A 21,421-nucleotide genomic window follows, 5' to 3' on the forward strand; every position below is an offset into this window, starting at 1 on the left:
ACAAAGAACATTTAAAGAATATAAAACTGTATCTCACGACTCTTATAAACCGTTGTTAATTGTTTAAAACGCGATTAGAATGTTTAGATAGTATGTACTAAAGGTGCCCCATCTTACTCTACAGTATCTAGACACCTAAGTTTAATTATAGTAGGGTGGGGGAATACGGGACACCTTTAGCACATAATATCCAAATATCCTGATTGTGTTTTAAACAATTAACAACGGTCTACGGGAGTTGTGAGCAAACGGTTTAATAATTTTTTGAATATTCTTTGTTTACTACAAAATGCGACGAGAAAATGGAATGAAAAGATGTCCCATCTTCCCCCACCCTACTATATATTAATTTAACTTTTATGCGCAGTGAGAGTCATTCAAAGATTTTAAAATGTTTGTTCACAAAATAAGTTACCAATACAGCTACCAATTTTTCTACCATTACATTCGGTCCCATTGTTTATAATATTCCCCATATAGATAACACTGCAACAGTGAATAAAGCACCTACGAGCGGCACGAGCGGTACGAGCGTGGTTGGTTACGCAATGATCGGTGTTGGAGCAATAGTTGTCATTGTAATTTGTGGAATAATCTACATCAAGTATTACAGGTTAGATTATGTACTTAATAATAAAACGTTACATTGAATTGACAATTTAAAAGTAATATATACTTGGTAACTCGTATAAGCTGAGACGAGGTGTATGAAACAGAAGACATGTTTAAACGACCGTATTTTTCCGGCAACGCGAGGATAAAAAAGTTACATTAATTCCTTCAATTATTTATCAAACACCCAAAATATTACAAAGATTAAGGATAACACTTGTTAAAACGAAGCTTCATTAAACCCACGCTAATTTGAGCAAGCTATTAAATTGATGATTCAGACCCACGCACTATTTAGATAGGATTTGTATTGGTCTAAACATCCAAATACATTTGGAATGTTATATAGGATTTGTGTTTATATAAGCATGCATACGATGTATAAGAACGTTAATAGATAGGACTTGTATCGATCTAAGCGTGTATATGCTGTATCTTCCAGTTAGAACTTTAATATAGTAGGGTGGGGAAAGATGGGACACCTTTCACACATAAGAACCAAATATCTTGATCGTGTTTTAAACAATTAACAACGATCTGTGGGAGCCGTGAAGATAAACTTATAAAAAATCGTTGAATGTTTGTTTACTACCAAATTGGAGGAGAAAATAGATTGAAAAGGTGTCCCATCTTTCCCCACCCTACTACATGTTTAATTTACTTAATTTCTACGTTGTATTGTCTGTAGTCACACCTTTTATTCAAAACATTATTTCTATCTCATTTTTTTTATCAATGAGCGTGTTGTAACAGCTGTTGTTTTACCGTTACTACCCGTCTTTTCGCTTTTGTAAACTCACTTGTTCTTTGTTATCGTGACCGAAGAGACGAAATAAATTTCATTCATTCATTCATTCTACAATGTATAAACATGGACCATGGTATTCTCGTTTTACAGGAACAACAGACTGACAACGACTGATGACGTCAACAAGAGAAATTTTAGTTCGGAAGAAGGTAAAAAAGTTCTAGCGCCTGGTACGAAATATCATTCGAAACGAATAGATTACGATAACAGAATTGAATTTATATTTTTTTTTACTTTTAAAGAATACTTGTTTTATGTCACTCATTGGTCTCCGGTGTCGTGTTACAAACGGTTAGCGCTCCTGCTTCTAGCCCAGAGGTAATGGGTTGAAGACCCGTCGCTGCTACCATTGTGGGCGTATGTGTCCTTCGGCGACACAATTGAAGGCAATTGATTCAACCCAGTGGTCACTAATTGGTTGTCTTAATTGTCAGCCGTACCTAATAAAACAACCAAAATCACTCACAAAGTAACAATCGTGGTAACTTGTAAGCTGGCACGAGGTGTATGAAACAAAACACCCGTGTTATAACGACTGTCGTTTTTCGGCCACGCAAAGATAAAAGTCACTTTCGTTCATTTGCAATATTAAAAATATTGTTCAGGCGAAAGTCCAGTTGTGGTTGACAACATATTGTACGGAACATCTGCTGAACCAATTCAAGATCTATACGAAGAAGCTGACAAAGTAGATCCTGTATACAGTTGTGCCGATACCCCTGCAAGCTATGCGGTCCCAGATGTTAAATTTCTTGCTGAAGAAGTGGTGTATGATTGCTCTAAAAATGAGACAGGCGAAACTGGCCACAGCATCAAGCTTCCAACAAATGATATTTACGCTGCAGTTGTGAAAAAGAATAAAAGGACATAAGAATAAAAGGACACCAAAGTAATTTCTCGAAACAATTCGTCACTTGAAGTGTAAAAATTGCAATTGCTGAGACCAATTGGTCATTTATAAAGTGTAAAAATTGCCGGTTATATATGTGCTAATCATTTTAAATGTATTTTTGTAAATGTAATTACATGCATATAATGCCTGTTTTTTGTTACTGTATGCACTGTATATAACGAATGTATAATTTAATACGCACGGCCGTTATATAACACGCTCAATTGGTCTTATAAAAATACTATAGTCAGCTGGTGGAGGGAGATGGGACATTTTTTAATTTCTTGTCTTATTTGGTAGTAAACAAAGAACATTCAAAACATTAAAGAAACCGTATCCTCACAAGTTCCATAGACCGTTGTTAATTGTTTAAAACACGTTTAGTTTTTTTTTAAATTAGGTGATAAAAGTGTCCCGTTTTCCCCACCCTACTAAAAAAACTTTTATTTTATCTCTTCGATTACGGTAGCGAAGATTTAGAAATGTTTTAATCAAAAAGACAGGATATAGCTACAAAAACATTTGTTAAAACACGCTTACAGTTCAAAAATATTTACATTTAGTTGAAAGGCAATACGCGACCTCAGTACAGAAAGTGGAAAATTGCAGAAGAATTTCATAACGCCGAATACAATGTTACAAGCTCTTACATCAAAACGAATGTTTGCTTTAAAGAACGAATTTGTTTAGATCAAAATAGGCTGGTATGACGAAATGCTGCTTTCAAGCCTTTTTCTTAACTGGACGGTGGTTGTTAGTAACAATGCTTGTGTATAATGAACTAGTTGTCCTTTCCTACACTATGCTCACTGTCAAATTATAGCATGGGTGTCTTCTAACAAACACACCTGATGTATTTATACACCTCATGCTCACTGTCGAGTTGTAACATGGGTGTCCTATTATACACCAGACACACATGGTGTATTCATACACCTCATGCTCCCTGTTAGGTTATAACATGTAGCCTATAGCTTCTTGTACACCAAGTCAAACAGAGCATGCCTACAGCTCATGCTTACTGTCAGGTTATAACATGTGTCTTCTTAAACACCAGACACACATTGTGTATTTATACACCTCATGCTCACTGTTGAGTTATAACATGGGTGTCTTCTTATACACCAGACACAAATGATGTAATCATACACCTCATGCTCACTGTTGAGTTTTAAAATGGGTGTCTTCTTATACACCTCATGTTCACTATTAAGTTTTAACATGGGTGCCTTCTTATACACCAGACACACATGGTGTATTTATACACCTCATGCTCACTGTAAGGTTATAACATATGTATCTCGTTATACAACAGACAAAGTATCCATACACCTCACTGTCAGGTTATAACAAGTAGCCTATATGTCTTCTTATGCACTAGACGAAGAACTCAGTATTAGTAGTTTCAGTGACAACGAAAAGTCCGAACAGATGCAAGAATAGAAATGCTGTCTTGTTCACCTGCAGAAACACAAGTTAGTAATCCATTCTCAACCATATGTCACGTACTTACCAATTCTTGAAGTAATTACGGTAAAATGTCTTGCCTAAAATTACACATGCCAACAAAGGTAGCCCATTGAGCCACGAACCTGTACCTTGTTAATACAATGGTAAACTTATTGAAAATTCATAACATGAACGTCTGACAAGCAATGAAATGTAATAAATTTACAATAAAACGCACGATTTAGGTTCAATACGCACAAAGAGAGCACCGTTACTGCAACAGTATATAGAACAGAATTGTGTATATATATGAATTCTTATATATATGTGTGTATATATGATGTGAATAAAATTAACATTACATAGAACAGTGTAAATAAAACTGTGTACCATTCAGTAAACTTAAAACAGTGTGTACTTGGTGTTAAAAACTGCATTTTAAACAATAAAACTGCATTTCATTTAAATTGCGATCGGGTGTTAAAATTGCAACTGTAAAAGAGAGAATCAAGGACAAAAACTGCATTTCATTTAAATTGCGATCGGGTGTTAAAATTGCAACTGTAAAAGAGAGAATCAAGGAAAAAAGGTTGTTTTTTTCTTACGTTCTCTCGTTGTTAGAGAGATGCTAAGAAAAAAGAAGTCGTATTTTTGCCGGCTTGGCACCGCACATGCAAACAGCCAAACTAAAACCACCAACAACAAAATGTGAATAAAAAAGAAAAAACATTTTCTCATGATCTAAAATTGCCTTTTTTAGTTAAACCAAAAACGAGAGAACCGTTTGCTTTGCCCTTTTCTTATGAAAAAATACGAGAGAGAGCGCAAAAACGTATTTTTTTTAGCATTTCAAGATGAAAACAGCACATTTTTTTGCAGTAAATCATTAAAAAAGTCCCAAAATCAATTTTTAGCCGGTTCTTTCCAGTTACGCTTCGTTTTCCTTGTCGGCTGGTTTCATAGACCCGCGTCGGGACGAACGGAAACTTAAATTACGTTTCAATGACGTCAATACGTGCACCTAGACAAAAATTTCAAATTGTACATTTTTAGACAAAATTTTTTAATTTGTAAATTTTTTGACGAAAAATTGATATTTGTAGAATTTTAGAAAAAATATTTTGTTTTGTAGATTTAAAAAAAAATATTTTAATTTGTAGATTTTTGGTTGGTTTGGTCATTTATATCCTCATGGGTGGGAACTTGAGTGACTTATCCATGGTTGCCACTCCCATGCTCACAGTCGAGTTGCTGAAGCTATTGCAGTGTGTGGATAAGCAGACATGACTTTTGGTTGGTTTGGTCATTTATATTCTCGTGGGTGGGAACTTGAGTGACTTATCCATGGTTGCCACTCCCATGCTCACAGTCGAGTTGCTGAAGCTATTGCAGTGTGTGGATAAGCAGACATGACTTTTGGTTGGTTTGGTCATTTATATTCTCGTGGGTAGGAACTTGAGCGACTTATCCATGGTTGCCACTCCCATGCTCACAGTCTATAGTTACTATAGCTAAAATTTAGCCAAACTAAAATATTTGGGCTCTAGTATACACTAAAAAGCAATATTAAATAGCTTTCTAAATAACAAACACCAAAAAACAAGTTAAAACAGAGCACATGCATGGCTACAGCACATTTTTAAAGAAAGTTTTTGAAGAATTTTTTCAGTATAATTTTAAGAATATAGTAGGGTGAGGGAACACAGGACACCTTCAACACCTTTAGCACATAATATTCAAATACCCTGATCGTGTTTTAAACAATTAACAACAGTCTATGGGAGTCGTGAAGATATGGTTTTATAATTCTTTGAATGTTCTTTGTTTACTACCAAATGGGACGAGAAAACCTAATAAAAAGGTGTCTTTTCCCACCCTACTATACATTTAAAATTTATACCAAAATAATTTACAAAACGATTAAAAAATTAAATAGAAAGTTTTAAAATAGAAGCAAAGGGTGTAGAGACAGAGAGAAAAAGCTTTTAAATTAAAAAAAAAAAATTTTTTTTATATAATCTTTATAAATAATAAAAATTAAAAAATATATTAAAAATATAAAAAAGAAAAAAAATATGTAGAAAACTGTTAAAAAGTAAGCAGAAAGGGTGTGGAAGCAGAAAAAAAAGAAAGCTTTTAAACTAAATTAAAATTTACATTTTTTTTGGAAAATTTTAATAATTATATATATATTAAAAATGAAAAAAATGAAAATATAAACGCAGAGAACAATTAAGATAGAAGCAGAAAGGGAGAGAGGCAAAGAGAAGAAGCTGTTAAGCAATTTGAGCGACATCTAAGCCTCTGAACCCACCTAAGTTACCTGGAGGTGCGGAGACTGGGAATTTGTGGTGCTACGTGCCAGGGCTGGGTTTGAATACATGTTTGGGGGGTGCGTAGCGCGCCAATAAGCTTCTAGATACTCCGCCAAATGCTCACAAGCATCTTCCAGCTGGTTTTCGTCAAGAATTATGTCGAAAAGGTCCTGAAAAAGAAAGGCGTTGCTTTTGCTGTTGAGTTGTAGTATATTTGATGTTTTGTATGCAAGTTTTTTGTGGTTATACACCGCATGTTTACTGTTGAGTTATAACATGTGTCTTCTTATACACCAGACACACATGGTGTATTTATACACCTCATGCTCATTGTTTAGTTATAACATGAGTGTCTTCTTATACACCAGACACACATGGTGTATTCATACACCTCATGCTCACTTTTGAGTTATAACATGAGTGTCTTCTTATACACCAGACACACATGGTGTATTCATACACCTCATGCTCACTGTTGAGTTATAACATGGGTGTCTTCTTATACACCAGACACACATGGTGTATTCATACACCTCATGCTCACTTTTGAGTTATAACATGAGTGTCTTCTTATACACCAGACACACATGGCGTATTCATACACCTCATGCTCATAAAGTTAAAACTTATGATTTAGTTTGTAACTGGAGGCTCCCAGGTTCAAGGCTCACTGTAGTGACTAAAGTACCTGATTGCACTGCGCTAGTTTTTCCGCTGCCACCATCTGGACATTCAGATACTTTGTTTGTGATTTTCCACGAGATTTTATCAGACGCTGTAAGACCTGAAATAAAAAAAATATTAAAAAAAATACTAAAAAAAATTTACAAACCTAAAAATATTATCAAAAATAGCCTTCTGAAAAAAATCCCAGGTCTCATGGCGTGGCTTACTGTAGGACCTCACCCATTAGAATAAAATGTGCATATACAATGTTAGGGTAACGAACGGGCCAACTCTGGCCTAAATCTTAGGTCACTCTGGCCTATGCCCCACTGTAGGACCTCACCCATATAGAATAGAACGTTTGGGTAATGGGGTAATGGGCTAAACTCTGGCCTCATGCCTCACTGTAGGACCTGACCCATATAGAATGAAATGTGCATATACAATGTTGGGGTAATGGCCCAACTCTGGCCTATGCCCCACTGTAGGACCTCACCCATATAGAATAGAATGTGCATATACAAATAGTTGGGTTAATGAGCCAACTCTGGCCTATGCCTCACTGTAGGACCTCACCCATATAGAATAGAACGTGCATATACAATGTTAGGGTAATGGGCCAACTCTGGCCTAAATTTAGGTCCCATGGTGTACCTCACTGTAGGACTTCACCCATATAGAATAGAATGCATGTAAACTGTTGGGGTAATGGGCAACTCTGGCCTAAATCTCAGGTCCAATGGCGTGCCTCACTGTAGGACCTCACCCATATAGAATAGAATGTGCATATAAAATACAATTTTGGGGTAATGAGCCAACTCTGGCCTATGCCTCACTGTAGGACCTCACCCATATAGAATAGAATGTGCATATACAAATACAAGATTGGGTTAATGAGCCAACTCTTAGTCCCATGCCTCACTGTAGGACCTCACCCATATAGAATAGAATGTGCATATACAATGTTAGGGTAATGAGCCAACTCTGGTCTAAATTCCAGGTCCAATGGTGTGCCTCACTGTGGGACTTCACCCATATATAATATAATGTTGGGGTAATGGGCCCACTCTGGCCTAAATCTCAGGTCCCATGGCGTGCCACACTGTAGGACCTGACCCATTAGAATGAAATGTGCATATACAATGTTGGGGTAATAGGCCAACTCTGGCCTATGCCTCACTGTAGGACCTCACCCATATAGAATAGAACGTGCCTATACAATGTTAGGGTAACGGGCCAACTCTGGCCTAAATCTTAAGTCCCATGGCGTACCTCACTGTAGGACCTCACCCATATAGAATAGAATGTGCATATACAAATACAAGATTGGGTTAATGAGCCAACTCTGGCCTATGCCTCACTGTAGGACCTCACCCATATAGAATAGAATGTGCATATACAATGTTAGGGTAATGGGCCAACTCTGGCCTAAATCCCAGGTCCAATGGTATGCCTCACTGTGGGACTTAACCCATATATAATAGCATTTATGTACCTTAGCAGCAGAAATTTTCAGCGACACAATTATTGGAGCAAGTGAAGTTTTAGTTAATTGTGAAGGGTGGTTTATTGTGTCTGCATCAATTACTACTAATTGTAGAGTTCGAGCCAGCTCAAAAATTCTCTCAATTTCACGTTGGACTTCAGCTGGAATACAATGGTTGGTTATTTGTTACACTCATGCTCACAGTCGAGTTGCTGGAGCTATTGCAGTGTGTGGATAAGCAGACATGACTTTTGGTTGGATTGGTCTTTTATATTCTCGTGGGTGGGAACTTGAGTGACTTATCCATGGTTGCCACTCCCATGCCCACAGTCGAGCTGCTGAAGCTATTGCAGTGTGTGGATAAGCAGACATGACTTTTGGTTGGTTTGGTAATTTATATTCTCGTCGTCAACTTGAGTGACTTATCCATGGTTGCCACTCCCATGCCCACAGTCAATTTACATTTTTCTTACACTGAAGTATTTCAATTAAAGTGTATACCATTTTTTGCAGCAAAAAAATCGGGTTTTTATTTTTTTTTACATTTTTTTTATTACTTTCGACATCTTACCGAGACTGGATCTTGTGTTTGATTTTTCTATAGCTCCTCTTTTCGTTGGATTATTAAGAACCGATCGTTTGGCAAGCGATATATCAGCTGTGACTCTTGTTATTGAGATTCTGCCTTCAAACCGTCGCTTCAGGAAATCAAACACTGCTTTTTGCATCATGTCTGTGACCTGGAAATTTTTTTAGTAAAAAAAATTTTAAGAAAAATAATTTTTTAAGAGAAAAATAAATTTAGACTTAAAAAAAGAAAAATTAAAAAATGGGGAATGTGTTCTTTGCTAAGTCCTAAGTGTAAGCATTAGTACTGCATATCAGAATAGTTCTTAATTATAATTTAGTATAGTAGGGTGTGGAAATATGGGACACCTTTAGCACATAATATCCAAATATCCTGATCGTGTTTTAAACAATTAACAACGGTCTATGGGAGTCGTGAAGATACGGTTTTATAATTCTTTGAATGTTCTTTGTTTACTACCAAACGGGACGAAAAAAAGTATTAAAAAGTGTCCCATCTTACCCTACTCTACACCGGTCTATGGGAGTCGTGAGGATACATAAATTTTTGTTTACTACCAAATGGGACGGGAAAACATAATAAAAAGTGTCCCATCTTACCCCACCCTACTACATTATATATATATATATATATATTCTAAATTTCCTAACCTCATAGCCCTTAAGTGAAGGCCCACATAAGACTACAGGTCTCATGGAAGGTACCACATCATAGGGTGGGATAGACTCCTGTTTCTTGAAAAATGGCTTCCGGCGCGCTTCTTTACCCAAAGTACCTTGTGCAGCAGACGACACGGAAGATTTTGGACTTCTGTGCAGATAATTGCATTTTTTTATTCTCAACAAAATATTTTAACGGTACAATCAGCGTAAAAATTGTAAAATGTAAAATTTTATTATAAAATGACAGAAAATACACCCCAAAAAAATAAAAAAAGATTGTTTTTTTTCATTTTTAGAAAAGATTTTTTAAAAAATGTTAGCATTTTAAGAATACTTTCAGTAAAAAAATTATAAAAGTATCATTAATTTATCATAAAATGAGAAAAAAAAATGGCGGAAATATCCTAAAAAAACTTGTTTTTCTTTTTTAGATAATATTTTTGCTGAGTTAAAAATTTTGTAATTAAAGTTTTTCATTTTTTTGGAAATAAAAATCCATTTTATATTTTTTTACCGTGTAGTACTGGAAGTGTTTTGTTGGTTGGCTGTGTCAGAATCTTCTTCATCAACTCCATTAGAATCCATATCGTATGCAACTGTATGGTGAATAAAAAATATTATAAATTATATATATATATATTATATTATTAATATATACATATAGTAGGGTAGTTAAGATAGGACACCTTTAGCACATAATTACCAAATATCGTGATCGTGTTTTAAACAATTAACAACAGTCTATGGAAGTCATGAGGATACGGTTTTATAATTCTTTGAATGTTCTTTGTTTACTACCAAATGGGATGAAAAAGTAGAATAAAAAGGTGTCCCATCTTGTCATATATATATTATTATATATAGTAGCGTGGGAAGATGAGACAACTTTTTATTTTATTTTCCTGTCCCAGGTAGTAAACAAGGAGCATTCAAAGAATTATAAAACCGTACACATGGTGTATTGACTATTGATACACCTCATGCTCACTGTTAAGTTATAACATGGGCGTCTTCTTATACACCAGACACACATGATGTATTCATAAACCTTATGCTCACTGTTAAGTTATAACATGGGTGTCTTCTTATGCACCAGACACACATGGTGTATTCATACACCTCATGCTCACTGTTGAGTTATAACATGGGTGTCTTCTTATACACCAGACACACATGGTGTATTTATACACCTCATGCTTACTGTTGAGTTATAACATGGGTGTCTTCTTATACACCAGACACACATGGTTTATTCATACACCTCATGCTCACTGTTAAGTTATAACATGGGTGTCTTCTTATACACCAGACAAACATGGTGTATTCATACACCTCATGCTCACTGTTGAGTTATAACATGGGTATCTTCTTATACACCAGACACACGTGGTGCATTCATACAACTCATGCTCACTGTCAAAGTACAACACATAGACTTTTAAACAAACAAAAAAAAAACCCGAAAACTTCTTAACAAACAATAAAAAAAATGACAAAAAACTCACAAAAACCTATTAAAAAAAAACACAAAATGAAAAAGTAAAAAAAAACACAAAAAAGGTAAAAAACTTACCAGACGATGGCGGTGTTGAGCGTCGAGACATCGTATTATTATCCCCTAAACTAGAAGTAGAAGTACCTCCAGTTTTTGACTGATAGAATTTATTTGACTTTGCTTGCTGTTGTAGTTGCCTTATAGCTTCCAGTTTAACAGGCGACGGTACAAATCCGACACCGCAACCTTCTTTTACGAGACGGCCTATCCACCAATCGTTGTTATATTTCTATATAATATAAATGATTGTATGAATTTATGCCGACAATTTTTTGTTTTTGTTTTTTTTATACATAATTTTTCAGCTTTTAAAAAAATTGAATTAAATTTAAAAAGTAGTTAATTTTTTTTATAAAAAGTATTTCATGTAAATTCAGACTGGAAACCTATTAATTTCGACGACGTGTCTTCATTTGTATTTACTATTTCTCATTATCCGCACTTGAACATTGGGTAAAAAGGTGTCCCATCTTCCCCCACCCTACTATATATACAGCTTTGTGACGTGATATATATATTACCTCCATAATGTGAAGAAAATCTTTGGCTTCAAATGAAACAGCAGATCCTTGTACAGGAGAATCATCATCATGGGAACCATTGTAGTTTAAGTTCGTGCGCACAGCAAACGCAACAGCTTTGGTCTAAAAATAAGGTTGTTTTTTTGTCTGGCAACACTTTTTTGCAACTTTTTGTCTGGCAACACTTTTTTGTAACTTTTTGTTTGGCAACACTTTTTTTGTACTTTTTTGTTTGGCAACACTTTTTTTGTACTTTTTTGTTTGGCAACACTTTTTTGTAACTTTTTGTTTATCAACACTTTTTCAGAACCATTTTAGTTGGCAGCGCTATTCTGAATGACTGTAGGGGCCCAAAAAAATGAAATAAAATCTACTGGTATATATATAATTTAAAAAGTTTTGAGAAAAAAATGGTAAAAATGGGAAAATCAAAATTTCATTTTACCCTTAAAAAAAGGAAATATATAAAATTATACAAAAAAAAATTAAAAAATAAAAAAAATAATTTTTTTTAACCTTTGCTTTTTCAAGTTGCGCCAGAGCTTGTCTTTCCGTTTCACGCTTGAGCGCTTCTCGATCTTCCTCCAATGAGATGTCAGAATCAGAAGGACGACCTGTGTAAGAGTCAGCTGAGCCCTGAAAAAAAACCGTAAAACTATGAAAAAAATTGTAAAATCCTTAAAAAATAAGTTTTGTTTACCAATTTGTTTGGCAATTTTAGAAAAAAATACTGTTTGTTGTACAGTAGGCCTATACTTGCAAAAAGCTTGCAAAAGTGATCAAAATCAATTCATATACTAAGCAAAAAGATCATTTTTGGTGGAAAAAACACAATGACAGAACAAAATTATGCTACTACTGTACGTAAAACATATTTTTGAGTTTGACACAATTTTTTTTATTGTGCTTTACTCAAAACTGATGTACTTTTAAACCACTAAACACTGGATAAACCACAAAAAATGAACCAAATTTGAATTAAGACATTTAGTAAAAACTGTACTTATATTAACTGGAACAAAACAAAATAAAATTGAAAAAATTTAAATTGCATTTTATTTTGGTAAAAATGTACATACAGTTAAATAAAAAAAAATTAGATAGCAATATCATATATATATATATACTTCGATATTAGGAAAAAACTTACCAAAAGAAATTTTTTAAAATGCATTTTTAAGCTAGCTATCAAAAACTGTCGCAAAAACAAGAATAAAAAACTCACTTACCAAACGAAATTTTTTAAAAGGCATTTTTAAGTTAGCTATCAAAAACTGTCGCAAATACACAATAATAAACTTACTTACCAAACGAAATTTTTTAAAAGGCATTTTTAAGTTAGTTATCAAAAAACTGTGGCACTAATACACAATAATAACCTCACCCTAACAGAGCATACTGAAATGCATGCGGAGAGCTTAAGCATAGTTCAAAGACCGCAAGGACGGTAATAGAGAATCTATCTTAGAAGTTAATTAAATTATAAACCACTTACTGGCTGTAGTAATGAGACTTGCATTGCAGGACTACTAAATAACTGACGTAATATATAACTGCGTTTCAAAACACTTATATAGTGATAACTTCCGAAAGTTAACAAGAATATTTTGATTTTTTTGCTAAAATTGTTTGAATTTTTGAGTTTACTAAATAACTGACGTAATGTATAAACGTGTTTCAAAACACTTATATAGTGATAACTTCTGAAAGTTAACAAGAATATTTTGAATTTTTTTGCTAAAATTGTTTGAATTTTGAGTTTAATAAAGATATGTATAGGTCTATACAACTTTTTAAATTTTTTTTTTTGCTAAAATTGTTTGAATTTTCGAGTTGACTAAATAACTGACGTAATATATAAACGCGTTTCAAAACCTTTATAGTGATACCTTCCGAAAGTTACATTATTTTTAAACTTAAGGCATTTTAAAAAATTTTACTTGAGTAATAGTTTCGGAAAAAAAAGTGTTTTGAATTTTTGAGTTGACTAAATAACTGACATAATATATAAACGCATTTAAAAACAATTAACTTTTGTGATAGTTTCCATAAGTTGCAACAAAATTTTAAATTATTTTTGATAAAATTGTTTGAATTTTTGTGTTTAATAAAAAAAAGTGAGGTCCTACAGTTTGACCTGCCATGGAACCTGGGATTTAGGCCAGAGTTGGCCCATTACCCTAATATTGTATATGCACATTCTATTCTATATAGGTGAGGTCCTACAGTGTGGCATACCACGGGACCTGAGATTTAGGCCAGAGTTGGCCTATTACCCCAACATTGTATATGCACGTTATATTCTATATAGGTGAGGTCCTACAGTGGGACACGCCATGGGACCTGAGATTTAAGCCAGAGTTGGCTCATTACCCCAACATTGTACATGCACATTCTATTCTATATGGGTGAGGTCCTACAAAAACCAGTGAGTGACCACTGGGTTGAAGCAATGTCTGCTTAGTGTCTTACTTAAAGATACATCACTTATCAGGATCGCTATCAGTGTCATGCATTGAACCTTGTACCCTTATGTTACAAAGCAAACGCCTAACCACTTAAGTACTTCAAAAAAAAAAAATTTCAAAATAAAAAAAAATTTTAAATAAAAAATTCTAAAAAAAAAATCTTTTAAAAAGTAGTTTCTCAATTTGCAAAGATTTAAAATTCGGAAACCAAATAAATAGAAATCATACGTTACCTGCCACTGTAGGGCAACCAAGCTATCACATGATAACATGGAAACATCCAGCATTTTAAAAAAACTATAGAAATTCTAAATATTTATGCTAAAAAGCAAAAAGATGATATTTTATTAAAATTTTAAAAAACTATGTTTTTTTCCTAATTTTTAGCTAAAAGTTGAAAAAATAACCTTGAACTGGTTGCAATATTTTTTACAAACATAACTTATATATACTTATACATAAAACTGCAAAAAAAACAACTTATTTTCCTGTTTTTGACAGTTTTCTTTAAAAAAACACCCATGTTGGAGAATGTTTAACTGAATCTACTAATTTGGTTTAAAAACAGTTTAAATACTATAAGGTCGAAAAAACTGTTTTCTGTGCTTAATTTAAGGTCTAAGAAATAGAGAAAAACACAGTATTTTCCTGTTTTGAAATAAAACACTCAATTTTGTCTAAACTTTCAGTTGTAATAAACACTAATCTTGGTCTAAAAACTGTATTTTTGGTCAATTTAAAGTCTGAAGAAGAAACATTCTACCTTTCAGGATTAAAAATAAGGCATTAGAATAGACATTTTAACTTTGCCAGAATGTTTTAACTGTAGATAAGATACCAATCTTGGTCCAAAACTGTTTATGGCTTAATTTAATACCTAAAAAATAGAAAAACACTTAATTTTCCTGTTTTTGATAGGTCTTATTAATACTTTCCTCTTAAAAACACTCAATTTTGCCAGACTGTAAAAATATAAATAGTAATCATAGTCCAAAAACTGTTTGTTTTGCGTTCAAATTTCTTGCACTCAATCTAACATTTTTGCGCTTAATTTAGAGTCTGGGAAAGAGACATATATAACTACTGCTTCCATTGTGTGGCTGGCACACAGTAAGGATATGCATTTCGTGCAATGTTTAAATAATTAATGAGGGCATTGCAGTGTAGCGGATTTTAGAACCTGGGTTCAAATAGAATATGGGATTTTTGGCGAATAAAAATTTGAAATGTGTGCACACCTGTGAAAAGTGGTGCAACCAATTCAAGGTTATTGTTTCGTTGACACTTTGCTAAATTTTTGTTTACATTTAACTTAACATATATAAACACATGTGAAAAGTGGTGCAACCAATTCAAGGTTATTGTTTTTTAAAACTAGCTGTCAAAAATACTGAAGTGTCCGTCAAATACAACTTAACTTATATAAACACCTGTGAAAAGTGGTGCAACTAATTCAAGGTTATTGTTTTGTTGACACTTTGTAAAACTAGCTGTAAAAAATACTCAAGTGTCGGTCAAATACAACTTAACTTGTCATGAAACAACAAAAAATGCACAAATACCAAAAAAACTCAATAAAAAACATAAAAAATGTACTGAAATTACAAAAAACAGTACGAAAACCATAAAAAATTATCAAAATAGCATAAAAATTGTCCAAAAATGATAAAAACTGTACAAACTACAAAAAAATGTATGAAAGTTATAAAAACTGTTCAGAAAGCATCAAAACAAACCTGTCTAGTCATGGAATTAGAAGATGATTCAGAAATACTTTCGTCTCTTCTTAGTTTGGACTTCTTTCTGACTCCTCTGTGATGCTGCAGGAAAATTTGATTTAGAAAACAATATAAAATTAAACTTTTTTGGCAGTTACATACATGGTAACTAGTAAGCAGGCACAAGGTGTATGAAACAGAACACCTGTGTAACTGTGTTATAATCAAAAAACCATAAAAAATAATATGAAACTGAAAAGTCTGAATTTGTTAAAAAAATTAATTATTGAGTTACATATGTGGTAACTAGTAAGCAGGCACAAAGTGTATGAAACAGAACACCCATGTTATATTCAAAAAACCATAAAAAAATAATGTAAAACAGAACTCTAGCGCTAAAATAAGCAAAATGACTCTTAATTCATAAAAAAATGACTCACAAAGTTACATATATGGTAACTAGTAAGCACTAACAAGGTGTATGAAACAGAATAACATAAGCGGAACATGTAAATAGAACAAACACACAAACAAAACGATATAGAAGCACAAGAGTGACATAACAATCACCTGGTTCTATAGTTTGCCATGCAGTGAGCGGTCGCGTAACAAAATGTGACATAAATAGGGATACACATTACAGAATTTCGAATCCTTCTGTATTCAAATCTAATTACGGGATTTAGTATTCTGTTTAATGACGTCATCATACATCATCTCTTGGACTAAACTAACCATTTTTTATAACTTTGAAAAAAGATTCTTGTGTGTGTGGGTCTTTCGAGAGAAAACGTTCCGTAGCGTCTTTTCAAAGGTTGCCATACGTTTCGGCTTGACTGTTTTGGCGTCATAAGTTTTTTCTTATAGTTAGAAAAATACTTACAAAAAATAAACGCTGAATGTAAATAATAAGTCCGCATCCTTGTACTTGATATCATATTTATTGTTCTAGATAAAGGGTAATAATCCTAGCCAGTGAACATATTGTAACGACATAGATTAAATAGATTATCACAATATAGAATACAAGTATACTATGTAGAAATCATACACTATCAAACAAGACTAACTTGGGCAATACGACACGTTACACAACGACTGCAAACAGACTGATAATGTGAAACAAAGAATATTGAGAAACAACGATAAAAAGACGCGCGAAAAAAAGATGCCTCGCGCGTAATCAGTGACGTCACGACATGCGCTACCGTGCTCGGCCAAAACCGTTGGTGACGTCACAACACGCACGAAAATGTTGACGTGCCCAAAACCCCACAGAGTTCAGACATAACAGTAAACATAATATCATTTTCAAACCTGTTGTACTGGAGCACTGTGTACAGGTAATGTCTCAGCATGGCCAAGATATTGGGGTTCGCAAGCCATTTTTTACAATGATGATATCACTTGTACAGAATACAGAGCATGGCTAATTCTAAATTCTAAAAGAATCTGAGAATAGATAAACAAAAATGATATTATATTTGTTTGCCCAATTTATTTAATGTAATAGCCTATACAATCTGTTCTGGCATTTTTAAATATATTTAAGATTTAAAATTATAATATATTATACATACCTGTTTGTAGGACTGAAAAAATGAATAAGTGTTGCTTGCTTTATCTTTGCGTGGCCGGAAAATGACAGTCGTTATAACACAGGTGTTCTGTTTCATACACCTCATGCCAGCTTACGAGTTACCATGTATGTTACTTTGCGGGTGATTAGTTTTTATGTATGGCTGATAATTTGGACAACCCATTAGTGACCACTGGGTTTGAGCAATTGCCGTTAAGTGTCTTGCCCAAGGACAGCGACGCAGCCTTGGATAGCAGCGACGAGCCCTGAACCCATTAACTCTGGGTTAGAGGCAGGCGCGCAAACCACTTTGCCACGCTGTGTAAGAATTAATAATTATCTCTGAACTGTTATTGTTATAATTAAATTAAAAAGTTTAACATTAAAATATTATGTGCTTAAGGTATTCCAATTTAGTTGCAAAATTTTAAATTAGTAACTTGCATATTTTTAATATAAAATAGTCAAAAAGTGTGCCACAAACCAGAACTGCGGGCATAACGTATTACATATATCTGTAATTTTAGACTCTTTTCACTATTATCGTTATTTTATATTATTTCTAAACATTCAATTCTGTTTAATTAAAAAATAACAACAACAGAAAAGTCTCAGTTTTTTCATAGTAGGTAAAAAGGCTTAATTTAAATAAATTGTTCTAGTTTAAACGATATTGCGACAGCGTTTTCCAAGTTTTACATTAAATAACCAATTTAAAATTAATTATAAAAAGAAAATTTTCAATAAAAACATCCAATTTAAAACAACAGTTTACGGACAGAAAAATTAGCAAAATTGACAAAAATTTATCTAAAAATTGTTAAACAATATATAATCTACATCTGAAATACATTTTTAAGTTTATTTTACTCGAAAAACTGTATAAAAACGCTTTCAAAACATAAAAAAAATTAGGAAAATTTGACGCAAAAGAAAAACTAATTGTCGGCTTCATGCCTGAACGATTTCCCGTGACCCCAAAAGTTAAAAACAAGAGAGTCAATTTATTATCGTTTTCTATTTATACCACAACTGTTGTTTTGTCGCTATATCCTGTCTTTTCGTTTAAAATATTTCTAAATCTTCGCTACAGTATAATCGAAGAGACAAATAAAGTTATTATTATTATTATATATGCGCAACAGTTTTTAGCTTGGTTCTGTATGACTGACAATTTATTTGCATAATCAATTTAGTGACCACTGGGTTGGAGCAATGACTGTTAAGTGTTTTGCCCAAGGACTCTTACAATAGTAGCAACATTAAATATCGATATTTTCGTATCTGTTACCAACTGCAACGGACACACCTGTTTTGATCTTTGTAATGATACGACAGTATTTTCGCATTTAACATGAAATAGTCTACAAAATAACCATGCACAAACAAGAATATACATATATATGTATAACTTGTAAACGGGCACTTGTTTGAGAATCAGAATACGTTGGGCTTACTCGCAACATACATGGTAAATCGTAAGCTGGCACGGGGTGTATGAAACAGAACACCGGTGCTATAACAACTGTCGTTGCCCCGCCATAAATGGATAGCACATTTTACCCAATCAATTGCACAAAGTGCGTTTTTAGCAACAAATGGGTTGTAACAATATTCGTCAAGTGCCATTTTAAAGGACGCATGCGCTATAATGACAACAGCATTAGAACCGTATGCATTATGGAGAAATGATTAGAACTTGTTTTCACCCTGGCAGAAGAACGACAGTCGTTATAAAACGGGTGTTTTATAACGTCTTGCCCGCTTATGAGTGACCACTAATGTTACTTTGTGATGATTTCGCCAAAAGTCACAAGCATAATATAGTAGGGTGGGGGAAGATGGGACACCTTCTGCCTATAATATCTAAACATCCTGATCGTGTTTCAACCAATTAACAACGGTCTATGTGAGTCCTGTGGATACGGTTTTATAATTCTTGAAATATTCTTTGTTTACTACCAAATTGGACGAGAAAATTGAATGAACAGATGTCCCATCTTCCCCCACCCTACTATAGAACACCTTTTCATTCTATTTTTGTCGTCTGATTTAGTATAGTAACAAGGAAAACGCAATAAATTATCAAACCATATCCTCACAACTCCCTTACACCGTTGTTAATTGTTTAAAATACGATCAGGATACTTGTATATATTACGTGCTAAAGATGTCCCATCTTCCTTCACAGTACTATGCAGAAGACGCGACTTATAGCGATCAGAAACCGCGATTCTTATCGTACTTACCCGTTCACTAACAGCCTTAAATAATACGTTTATTTTACATGAAATACTACCATTGCACAGCGCTACTAAAAAGTGCAAAGCAAAAAAAACAGCTTTTTTCCACGATATATGAAAATGTGTTAGAGAGTATATGAAGACCAATAGCAGAAAAAATCTATTGCCTTTTTCTTACGTTCTCTCTATCGTAGAGCAAGAAACGAGAAAGGAAAAACGAGAGAATGAAAAAACGCAAAAACCACAAAAAAAGTTTTCTGATAGACAGCTACATTTTGTATAGTAGGGTGGGGAAGATGGAACACCTATTTAATCCATTTTCTCGTCCCAATTGGTAGTAAACAAAAAACATTCAATGAACTATAAAATTGTATTCCTTTTTATGTGCTAGAGGTGTCCCATCTTCCCCCACCCTACTATATAGGCTCAAAAAATAAAAAAAATGCATTTTTTTAATGTGTGACATAAAATTTGGTCCAAAAACAATAAATATCCATTTAAATATATTGATATAGAACTTTAAAAAATGAAAAATAATAAACAGTGTAAACTTCCAGCAACTTAGTTGAAACATTTTTCCCCAAAAAAGGTTTTAAATACAACTTTATGGGAAAAATTCAAAAAAAACAAACAAATTTTCAACCAAAAACTTAGACATAATATTTGTGTAATGCATATTTTAGACAGAAAAATGTAGCCTTATACCACAGATGATACTTTTTTAGCAAAACAATAATGGGTAAAAATGGGTTTAACAGTTTTAGGTCACTTTTTTTAGACTTTTTTTAAAACTTGCTCTTAATTGAAACTATGATTAATATAGTATATTTAATTTGAAGTGTCCTATAAAAAATCAGAACGAAAGTAGCCAAAAAACTCATAACTTTTTCAACACATTTTGCGCAACTATTTTTTACATAATTCTCTTTTAAAAAAACGCAGTTTTTCCAGATTTTAGACAAAAAATAAAAAAATTTTGAAACCCTGTTTTGGGGCGGCAATACAAAAATGGAATTTTCTAGAGTTTTTCAAACTACTGTGTAGGACTCCAACTTATGAGTTTGATAGTAATTGTCCAATATGTTTAGAACTACGTCCATAGCTGTCGTGTATTGGTCTATGTCTCGTAGTAAGATGGGTAAAAATCTGCGATAAATAGGGTTAGAAAATTTTCACACTTCGTGCTCACTGTTGAGTTTTAATATGGGTGTATTTTTATACACCAGACACATATGGTGTATTCATACACCTTATGCTCACTGTTGAGTGATAACATGGGTGTCTTCTTATACACCAGACACACATGATGTATTCATACACCTCATGCTCACTGTTGAGTTATAACATGGGTGTCTTCTTATACACCAGACACACATGGTGTATTCATACACCTCATGCTCACTGTCAAGTTACAGAATGATAAGTTGTCCCATCTTCCCCGATAAATCTCAAAAACAGAGTACTTACTGTGGGTCATCTACATTATCAGGTACAGTTGCCAAAGCTCGAATAAAATCTTTCGGGTAAGGAGCTGCTTTAACAGCAAGCTAAAAAAAATGTTTTTATAAAAATTAATAACAACTAAAAAAAATGTCCCAATTTTTGTTGCGATTTTTAGAATTAATTTAATTGATTTAAAACAATAAATAAAATAATTTTTAAAAACTATATTGATTGTTTTTATTTATATTTTTCGCGTTTTTTTTTCTCTAAGGTCTATTACCCCAACACCCAGGCCCCAGGGTGCTACCATCTAGACCCCACTCAGGTAGTTTATAGACACTTAATAATATATATTCTATTCTATAAGAGTGAGGTCTATTACCCCAACACCCAGGGTGCATTTAATATAAAAAAA

The 21,421-nt window shown here is 33.4% G+C and overlaps 3 protein-coding genes across 4 annotated transcripts in view; 1 reads left to right on the forward strand and 2 right to left on the reverse strand.

Annotated features, from left to right (window-relative positions):
* The first annotated feature begins 483 nt into the window (after positions 1 to 483).
* On the forward strand, positions 484 to 2,463 carry LOC100177762. Its single transcript, XM_002122982.4, has 3 exons — positions 484 to 613; positions 1,511 to 1,569; positions 2,026 to 2,463. Exons 1-3 carry the CDS (start codon positions 549 to 551, stop codon positions 2,289 to 2,291), a joined length of 390 nt encoding a protein of 129 aa, XP_002123018.2. The 5' UTR covers positions 484 to 548; the 3' UTR covers positions 2,292 to 2,463.
* Positions 2,464 to 3,956: 1,493 nt separating this feature from the next.
* Positions 3,957 to 17,214, reverse strand: LOC100184830 (voltage-dependent L-type calcium channel subunit beta-2). Of its 2 annotated transcripts, none has more exons than XM_002129212.5 (12): positions 17,059 to 17,214; positions 15,760 to 15,843; positions 12,072 to 12,191; positions 11,556 to 11,678; positions 11,053 to 11,263; positions 9,994 to 10,075; positions 9,468 to 9,627; positions 8,800 to 8,968; positions 8,238 to 8,389; positions 6,765 to 6,860; positions 6,085 to 6,246; positions 3,957 to 4,782 (listed from the first exon to the last, which is right to left on the reverse strand). In XM_002129212.5, the coding sequence occupies exons 1-12, from the start codon at positions 17,125 to 17,127 to the stop codon at positions 4,690 to 4,692; spliced, it is 1,521 nt and encodes a 506-aa protein (XP_002129248.1). In that variant the 5' UTR covers positions 17,128 to 17,214; the 3' UTR covers positions 3,957 to 4,689. The 2 variants fall into 2 exon arrangements, with proteins under 2 accessions (XP_002129248.1, XP_009861365.1); XM_009863063.3 differs by having other exon boundaries at positions 6,076 to 6,246.
* A 2,363-nt stretch (positions 17,215 to 19,577) lies between these two features.
* The window catches only part of LOC100180116 (pleckstrin homology domain-containing family A member 8-like), an 8,485-nt gene continuing 6,641 nt past the window's right edge, over positions 19,578 to 21,421 (reverse strand). Inside the window, 1 exon segment of the mRNA XM_026838438.1 lies at positions 19,578 to 20,709. Within this exon segment, the coding sequence (XP_026694239.1) occupies positions 20,592 to 20,709 (118 nt within the window). The 3' untranslated portion in view covers positions 19,578 to 20,591.

Source organism: Ciona intestinalis, unplaced genomic scaffold (assembly GCF_000224145.3).
Source record: "Ciona intestinalis unplaced genomic scaffold, KH HT000085.2, whole genome shotgun sequence".
NCBI classification, from domain to species: domain Eukaryota; kingdom Metazoa; phylum Chordata; class Ascidiacea; order Phlebobranchia; family Cionidae; genus Ciona; species Ciona intestinalis.

What these genes read in the sequence shown, in the direction of transcription:
- LOC100177762 (XM_002122982.4), top strand. Translation starts at nt 549, where the DNA reads ATGATCGGTGTTGGAGCAATAGTTGTCATTGTAATTTGTGGAATAATC. An exon ending in ATCTACATCAAGTATTACAG is followed by an intron (nt 614 to 1,510) that starts GTTAGATTATGT and finishes CTCGTTTTACAG; the next exon opens with GAACAACAGACTGACAACGA. An exon ending in AAATTTTAGTTCGGAAGAAG is followed by an intron (nt 1,570 to 2,025) that starts GTAAAAAAGTTC and finishes AATATTGTTCAG; the next exon opens with GCGAAAGTCCAGTTGTGGTT.
- LOC100184830 (XM_002129212.5), bottom strand. Translation starts at nt 17,127, where the DNA reads ATGGCTTGCGAACCCCAATATCTTGGCCATGCTGAGACATTACCTGTA. An exon ending in TGAAAATTTCTGCTGCTAAG is followed by an intron (nt 6,861 to 8,237) that starts GTACATAAATGC and finishes TTTTTATTTCAG; the next exon opens with GTCTTACAGCGTCTGATAAA. An exon ending in CCCAGTCTCCGCACCTCCAG is followed by an intron (nt 4,783 to 6,084) that starts GTAACTTAGGTG and finishes ATTTTTGTCTAG; the next exon opens with GTGCACGTATTGACGTCATT.